We start from the raw sequence: 8,899 nt of genomic DNA, 5'->3' as shown, positions 1-8,899 counted from the left end.
CTGTTTCCGAATCCTCCAATAGGATAGCGACACGTAATGCTGTACGTATCATAGTAACTCTTGTGGAACCCACTAAAGAAACCGAAGCCCATCGGATTCTCCATTAATGAGCGAACGATGGAAATTGAGACAGACACCGTTTTCTCTATGAACCAAAGAAGCGTCGACGCGTGTCAAGACGGTTCCATGACCTTGAACCTCATTGTTATACCCTGTCGGGTAGAACAGCTGATCCTACTTCTTCTCCGTCATCGTGTTAGAATGTCCCCGCGGAACCAATTTGGTGTTTGTGAACCTCTCTGAAGGTTTATATGAGCTCGTTGCCTCGACGCCTCCTCGTATCTACGGCGCTCGGTTGTCAACGAAGGTCTTGTGTGGATTCGCAGAAGAAGAAGGTAAGGGGAGATCTCCTGCTTATCCTCATCTCCTAATAATATATCCCCTTGGAATTTCTCAAAATTAAAAAACTTTTTAGATGATAATTCAACTTTACCTGATCAAGATGCTCAGAATATTTTCATCATCGAAATTTTGGCTTCTTACTGATAATTCTGGCTAGGTTAGAAACATGCAGGTCAATGTTTGTATCGAATTTTACGTAATTTTGGTAAGTGTGGTTGCTTTATAATCAAATCGCATTATTATAAGTTCCTTCATTTGCTGACCTTGTCTGAATGAACTTCAATTCTTGTCTGAATGTTGTATTTTGTGAAGTTCCACATCAAGAGTAGAGGAATTTGATTTATAGTTATGTTCTTCATCACCCTCTTTGTGAAATGTTTGGCCCTTTCTTATGTCAAGATTATTGTGCATTTTATTGTATAGTTTGACTTTGTCAAGGAAAATATTAAATAATGAAGGCATTGTTTCCAAAAGCAACTCCCATTTTTCAATTAAAAGTCTCAACTTGTTTATAAATAACTAATTCTTTTTGTAGAATGTATATCCTGATTATGTTGTATAATATTTATCACTTAGTTTAAGGCTTTTTGGCCATGTAATCTCTAATCTGTAAGATTTATCAAACTTCTCATTAGCACCTAGATAAAATTTCAGAAGAAATAGTGGATTAATTCTTTTAATTTTGGGGGGAAAAAAACTTCTTCAGATAGGAGTTACACTTTTCTTTGTTAGATTCTTTTAAAAGGATGGTTGTGAAGTCGGTTTAATTTGATTACGTATGTAGTCTTTGCCAGATGATACTTCTCCGATAAACATATTCCTATTAATCTATGCCAAGGATTATACCCTAGTTTTCAGAATATATTTGCCATGCACTGTATCTTCTCTTGAAATGTTTTGCCTGTAATAATGACACAGATTAGCTGAGAGTTTCTTTCTAAACTGTTGACATGAGATATTATGTGGCTTCTTGTTTGTTCTCTTCCTATATATGTCAATGCAAAACTTGAATATTCTCTTTTAATAAAGATTGATTTTTGAATATTTCAGTTGTAGGAGGTTAATCCATGGTTCATGTGCTGTAATACATCATTGTCATGTTAGCAAGTCCTGTTATGGTGTTTTATGAAATTTCAGAGCACTCCTTCGAACTAATTCACAATTGTCATATTAGGGGATTAATCCATGGGTCAAGCACTTTGTTGCGTGATAGTAGACCAGTCTACTGTTGCAGTTAAGGAGTCCTTTGGAAAGTTCGAGGATGTCCTTGATCCAGGATGTCATTGCTTGCCTTGGTTTCTTGGAAAGAAAATAGCTGGCCGGCTGTCACTGAGGTTGCAACAGTCGGATGTTAAATGTGAAACTAAAACAAAGGTTTTCTCTCTAGCTTGTTAATATTTCTTGTTTATTCTTCCATGTATGGCATGCCATACAATCATTTAGTATTTCATTGGTAAGTCTTGTGATGAATTGGCCATGCAAAAATCAGCCTTTATTTCTCGTGTTGATCCGTTAAACTGGTCCTATTTGTTACTTTTACTGAGATTCCAATTTTCTCTCTTTTTCTAAAAATGTTGACACCTTATGTTACCATATTCACGTGAAGAACTGACCAACTCATTTTCTGTTATTTATGTTACTATTCTTCACGCTTGTTCAAGAATAGCGAGGAACAAAACAATCAGAGTCATAGGTTTCATGATGGATTATTTTGAACTTTTGCTGTGATGGGAGGTTATTTTTGCAGCTGGCATTATGAATATATTCTCCTTATTGCAGTCTTATTTCATCCATTTATTCATTTCATTTTTAATTTCTTTCCTTTCTTAAATTGGACCATTATGTTCGTTGACTAATAAAAATCATGTATGAGACTTATAAGCAGTGAAACTATGTGCCAAATTATTTTGCTGCATTCATGAAGGTGAACATTTTTCTTTATAATTTCAGGACAATGTTTTTGTAAATGTCGTTGCATCAGTACAGTACCGTGCACTGGCTGAGAAAGCAAGTGATGCATTTTACAAGCTGAGCAATACAAGATCTCAAATACAGGCTTATGTTTTTGATGGTATGAAGAAAACTACATTATGCTTGTCATTGTGCACAAGAAATTGAATAATGCATTGTCTTTTATTCTTTTGAAGCATCCTATCTGCTTAATCACTTGAAGAATTTACCAGTCAGAATCTCATATATTAGTTGTGCAACTAGAATTCTGGCAATGACGACTATGTGCAACATTATTTGTACCATGTGTAGTAATATAAATCATGAAAATGCATGCTTAAATGTTTATTATGCCTATTTGATATTCATCATAAATATAGATGAGTCCAATGACATAGAAGCATCCATATAACTGACCTCATATAGTGGGATAAAGTTTAGTTGTTGTTGATGTTGTTGTTGTATTCCTATTTGATATTCATAACTGCTACTTATTCATTTTGTATAGAGAGAAAAGATTGCTTTTTCTTCCATTTTTTTTGCAATTTTCCCTTCATACTTCTCATAAAACGAGCTTCTTCGCCACATTCTCAAAATTCCTTTCAGTTGGCTTCCAAGTTTCACTAAGTTAATTAACTAATGGTAATGCAATGGCCACATTACATACAATTTAGTTTGATCTTTAAACTAGTAAATTTTTGTTACCTGTCTCAGTTTCGGGTATAATATTGCTGTTTCTCATTGTAGCATAATACCATGTTTGTTATGCTAAAAGTTACTTCTCATTATATGGATCATTTTTTTTTCTGGTGCTCATAGTGATCAGAGCTAGTGTCCCGAAACTTAACCTGGATGATGCTTTCGAGCAGAAGAATGATATCGCAAAATCAGTGGAAAACGAACTCGGAAAGGCTATGTCAGCTTATGGATTTGAAATTGTGCAGACTCTCATTGTTGATATTGAGCCGGATGTACATGTCAAACGAGCAATGAATGAAATCAATGCTGGTATTTGCTCTTGATTTTTGTGAAATGCGAAAACTAAAGGGTCCATCTTTTTTCATATATTAGGAGTCAAGTTCTTTCATCCTGCAGCTGCAAGGTTAAGGATGGCAGCAAATGAGAAGGCTGAAGCTGAGAAGATCATCCAAATCAAGCGAGCAGAAGGTGAGGCTGAAGCCAAGTACTTGGCGGGGTTAGGCATTGCTCGACAACGCCAAGCAATCGTGGACGGACTTAGAGATAGTGTGCTGGGCTTCTCAGTTAATGTGCCAGGTACCACAGCTAAAGATGTGATGGATATGGTCCTAGTCACTCAGTACTTCGACACAATGAAGGAGATCGGCGCTCACTCAAAATCTTCAGCTGTTTTTGTACCCCATGGACCTGGTGCTGTTCGTGATGTTGCAGACCAAATTCGCGATGGATTGCTTCAAGCAGCTAGTCACAATTAAATGCTGCTGCTCGTGTGTGGTTATATGACGAGAATGCTTGCAGTTATCAAGGGCAATTGTGATTCAGATAAAATACTAGAAATGTCGTGTATTTAGCTATCGTTCCTCTTTGTTTATGCATATGATCTTAATGCTAAATTATGATCAGTTTGTGCATCTTGAGCCTTTTTTTTGCTGTGCCTAAAAATGGATAGTGTTTGCGTAGAAGTGATGCAAGAGTTGCATTCATTCCATTTGTTCTTTTGTCAAAATGAACCAATTAAATAGCCAAAAGGGGATTGCAAGGGCTGTAATGAGTTATCCTTTTTGGTTTTCAAACTTTCTTATTCATCTTATGAAGGTTGTTCAAGTTTTATTTATTATAATTTTGTCAGATTTAAGATGAGTGCAAACTTTTAACGAACTCAAATTGCCACACAATTGTCATATCATGGACACAATAAATAAATAAACTTCTATTATTCATGAAACAATAATATAATCAAATTTTATGGACAACTTTATTCATGAACTATTTAGAAGTCCAACTGAATTCAATATTGTCAAGCCAAATTTAATATTGATTAAACTTATTTATTTTTTTATATTTTTAATATTTAACATAGATAAACAAATTGCAGTTATCCTTGCGAACCCCAAATTAAGATTTACATCATAATAATAGATGCATACATCAGTAAATATATTCTCCATATAGACACTAACCATATAATTTGTATGCATATGGATCACAGCAACACCCAAGAGCCTTCTTATTTGAAGCAACTACCAGCTTTGCAAAGTCTTAATTACGCGAAATCAAAGCAAGGTCATCTAAGATAGAACCATTTCTCTCAGTCGAGAATGTTGGCTTGGAGAAGACCATCCCTGATTTGACTGGCAATGTCTCTCACAGCTCCTGGACCATGTGGGATGAACACAGAAGAGGACTTTGAAGATGCTCCAATCTCCTTCATGGTATCAAAGTACTGTGTCACTAGAACCATATCCATGACATCTTTAGCTGTTGTTCCTGGCACATTCACCGAGAAGGCAATCACACTGTCTCTCAGACCGTCGACAATGGCCTGTCGTTGCCGTGCTATGCCTAACCCTGCTAAGTACTTAGATTCAGCATCACCTTCTGCCCGTTTGATCTGCAGTATCTTTTCAGCTTCAGCTTTCTCATTCGCAGCCATCCTCAGCCTAGCAGCTGGTGCAAACAAAGAAAAATAATGTATGAGTGATCTAAGAACACATGGTATTATAGATGCACATATGTTCACTCGGAGTAACTTTTATGCCAACAAAATATGCTTTACCTGCATTGATCTCATTCATTGCTCTCTTAACATGCTCGTCGGGTTCAATATCCACTATCAGTGTTTGAACAATCTCATAGCCGTACATTGACATCGCCTATAAGCAGAGAAATCAGATTACCAACCACTTTGTTAATAATTAACAACATAGAAAAACATCTGTTCAACTAAAATCTCATCACCCTCTCAAGACACTTGCAACCTTATCAGATAACACATTATGGTTCCTGTTAATGTAACACTACAATGCCTCGGACAAATATAGTTAACATGCCAAGGAACCACCATGTAACTACCTTTAAACATTCCACAGCAACCTTTCAATCAAAAAAGGATCTCCAATACAACTGACATTAGAAGTCAAGCAAAAACTTACTGATAGCCAATAAACTTCCTGATAGCCTATTGGCTATCAGGAAAATACTGAACCAGCCTTCTAAACGTACCCTTAATGACATCAAAAAGGCTGAAACTACAACCTGCGCTTAGAGTAGCTAATCCATTCCCTTCAAGATCCCAACCATCCCCACCCACCCTTCCATATTGAAATATAGGAGTTAATGAAGTAACATATAAATGACCTTTTCAAGTTCATCTTCTACAGCTTTGGCAATTTCATTCTTCTGTTCAAATGCATCATCCAAGTTCAGCTTAGGAACGCTGGCCCTGATGACTGACAATCAGCAGACAATTGCAACTCAGATTCAAGATTTCAATTTCCAACTTTGCAAATACAATAGTAACTTTCTTAGTGGCTTATAAAACAAGTTAAATGAGAGTCTGATTGTCCATATTTCGTTTTCTAAACTAAGAATAATAATGGCATTTATTCTATATAGTGGCTGATGTGGCATGACTTATGAGAACAACAAAAAGTATTTCTTTTCCAGATATTAGACGTGAGAATATCTATAAAATCTGTAAGGTCAGTAAAACCCATGCTGAGGTCAATTACATGATTCTATTCCAGCTTTATGGTTAAGATTCATGTTGTTATGCTCGTAAAGGTTTACACTTTTATATCTTCTGTCAAGGTTGTATACTGACATTGACAGGTACCTTAGATGCGCAAAAATAGTGCTAAATCAAATAATCTCTGAATGTGATCAACAAAATATCATCTTGGTGAAAGAAAGACCAGCTCAAGTTCAAATAGCATCACATGGTTATACCTTACCTAATTAATAGATTAGGGACATAAAACATTTCTAGCTTAAAAAGAGGGTGCTATGATATTTGCTCAAATCATCAAACTGTGCAGAGTTACCATCAAAGACGTAGGATTGAATTTGCCCTCTGGTGTTGCTGAGTCTGTAAAAAGCATCTGATGCCTTCTCTGCCAAAGCACGGTATTGAACTGATGCAACAACTGTGACGAACACATTATCCTGAAGCATCAAATGGAAATACAATGGATGTATAAGCTAGCTTCAGCAAGAAAAATTGTATGCAATATTAAATAAAGAGATTAGTAGGGCACAAATAACCAAAAATCTAATATGCCAATGTAAACCAAAAACTATATTGATACTGTATGCAATTTTAAGTGTACAATCCAAACCTTTGTCTTGGTTTCACAGCGCACATCAAGTTGCTGCACGCGCAATGAAAGAAAACCAGCAATTTGCTGCCCTATACACCAAGGCAAGAGGTGACACCCAGGATCAAGAATCTCATCAAATTTTCCAAAAGTTTCTTTGACGGCAACAGTTGACTGATCCACTTGAACGCAACCAAATGCTTGCCCCATTTCAATTTCTAAAAGTCATAACAAACAACTAATCAGTATGATCCAAGTACAAAACTAATTTGCCATTCTAATGCTGCTTAAGAGTGTGTAGACAAAAAATGCGCTAAGATGTTAAAAACCTATAATTAGTAGTTCAGGTAATTTTGATCTGTTTTCTTAGGACTCCCTTGACCAGTTACATGCTTAATTCTTCCTTATACTAATTTAATTATTTGGGGGTGACGGCTCATTCTTTGTGCCTCCAACACCATGCGTTGGCATGCCCAGCAACACATAGTTCCAGCCAGGGACAAAATCCCAGGTAGGAAAAATAATTTAAACCTTGGCTATTTTCATATTTATTGAAGAAGTTAATGGACTTTAAAACCAAAACTCTGAACATTATAATTTTGTTACATGGAACTTTTCAATGGATACTCCACTGAATCAACGAATAAAGAAAAAGTGCAATAGCAGAGGCACAGAGACAGTAGAAACTAATATTCAATTGAAATCCACAGCAAAAAGAAGAAGGGATGGTCAAGGAAGGGGGCAATTGTCCTATATCAGAGGTGTAAGAAGATAATCTTGAAAAACAAAAGAATAATTCATGATCACCTATATCTCTAAAAAGAGTGCCACCAAAGAACAGAACAATATAAATAAAAAAATCAAGACTAAGTTTGGACTCCCAGAAGACAATTAAACGTTTCCTCCGATAAAAAAAAAGGAAAGAAAAATGAGGAATATTACGACACAAACTATTTCCTGCGCTTATGAAGTCAATACACAGGTCAGCGATCTCATCCCAATCGGAGGGACAGATACAAGTCTATGTCAATCAACACAACGGATGTTAAAAACACTGCAACGACAAGCAAAGCCGCAGTAGCCACTAGGGATACATCAATGAAGGGAATTTTCCATTTAATTAGCAATAATTGGCTGCTCGCACCGAACAACTTTGCAGAACAATTAATTCATGCCCGCAAGTTTGGAGAGGTAAATCGCTCGGATTGATTTCCAACAGAATCTTCAGTACTCGTTCAAATTTTCATTCCTGTTAATTGACGAGGAAGAGAAAGAGGAAGAAAAAGAGGAGACTGAAAAAGAAAGCGCACACCTTTGGGTTTAATCAATTGAATTCTTTCAGCGGAGACAAACCCTAGAATCCGAACAACCTCGGAGTAGAAAATTCTTAATTTTATAGAATAAACAGAGGATGAAAAACAATGATCGCGTATCCAGTAATATGAAATTATTAATAATAAAGGATAGAAAGATAGAGATCGGATGGGGAGGAGAGCGAATTACCTTGTTTGTTGACGGAAAACGCGGAAGAGGAACGATGACCGATGGATCACACCATTGACAGGGCGTCAATATAACATACAATAAGGGCATATAATTTTTCCTTTTAGGGATCGCTCCGCCATGGATTGGGGCCGCCACGGATCCGGACTTATCATGGTTTGAATGTGAAAGATTTACGATACTTTTTTTTTAAAAGATTTTTTTTAAAAAAAAAGTAAATTGAATTACTATTATTATTTTATTTGAAAAACAAATGACATACTTAGGTTCGAATCAGGTGCGAACCAATTAACATAGTGTGTATTATATTGATCCAATTTATTCATATCCACCTTGAAGTTATTATTTGAATTTTATTCCCCAGCTGCATCCGAGCGAGCATATGAGCGAGCATATGACGAACAGAATGTAATATGGAGATAGAGGATTTATTCCCCAACTATCCCGAGGATAGACCCTGTGATCTCATTATGGCAACATTCGTCACATACCAACTCGGATGACCCGTGGAATCCATATGATACTTCTCGATTTTAGTCTAGTGATTAATTTCATCAATTAATCGATTCGAGTTGAATACATGAATTATAATAACAATAATAATAAATTAGATAAGCTAGGACTGATATCCAACATGAGCTCTGCCGTGGGTTTGATTTATCCTTGGCTGAAAATAAATTCAAATCGTAGTGAAATTGTTTGTGGCTCTGTTTGAATCCAATGGAATATTTTAATTTAGTTTGTGATAA

At 36.1% G+C, this 8,899-nt stretch overlaps 2 protein-coding genes across 4 annotated transcripts; one reads left to right on the top strand and one right to left on the bottom strand.

Annotated features, from left to right (window-relative positions):
- The first annotated feature begins 271 nt into the window (after window positions 1–271).
- Window positions 272–3,962, top strand: LOC121970549 (hypersensitive-induced response protein-like protein 1). Of its 2 annotated transcripts, XM_042521331.1 has the most exons (5): window positions 272–395; window positions 1,577–1,776; window positions 2,353–2,473; window positions 3,172–3,360; window positions 3,448–3,962. In XM_042521331.1, exons 2-5 carry the CDS (start codon window positions 1,588–1,590, stop codon window positions 3,804–3,806), a joined length of 858 nt encoding a protein of 285 aa, XP_042377265.1. In that variant the 5' UTR covers window positions 272–395; window positions 1,577–1,587; the 3' UTR covers window positions 3,807–3,962. The 2 variants fall into 2 exon arrangements, with proteins under 2 accessions (XP_042377265.1, XP_042377266.1); XM_042521332.1 differs by lacking the exon at window positions 1,577–1,776 and having other exon boundaries at window positions 286–395.
- A 450-nt stretch (window positions 3,963–4,412) lies between these two features.
- LOC121970548 (hypersensitive-induced response protein 1-like) lies at window positions 4,413–8,304 on the bottom strand. Of its 2 annotated transcripts, none has more exons than XM_042521329.1 (6): window positions 8,151–8,304; window positions 6,669–6,865; window positions 6,375–6,495; window positions 5,689–5,780; window positions 5,108–5,204; window positions 4,413–4,998 (listed from the first exon to the last, which is right to left on the bottom strand). In XM_042521329.1, exons 2-6 carry the CDS (start codon window positions 6,855–6,857, stop codon window positions 4,640–4,642), a joined length of 858 nt encoding a protein of 285 aa, XP_042377263.1. In that variant the 5' UTR covers window positions 6,858–6,865; window positions 8,151–8,304; the 3' UTR covers window positions 4,413–4,639. The 2 variants fall into 2 exon arrangements, with proteins under 2 accessions (XP_042377263.1, XP_042377264.1); XM_042521330.1 differs by lacking the exon at window positions 8,151–8,304 and adding an exon at window positions 7,960–8,081.
- Between the last annotated feature and the right edge of the window lie 595 nt (window positions 8,305–8,899).

Source organism: Zingiber officinale, chromosome 4A (assembly GCF_018446385.1).
Source record: "Zingiber officinale cultivar Zhangliang chromosome 4A, Zo_v1.1, whole genome shotgun sequence".
NCBI lineage: Eukaryota > Viridiplantae > Streptophyta > Magnoliopsida > Zingiberales > Zingiberaceae > Zingiber > Zingiber officinale.
This window is presented reverse-complemented; position numbering and strand designations above follow the sequence as displayed.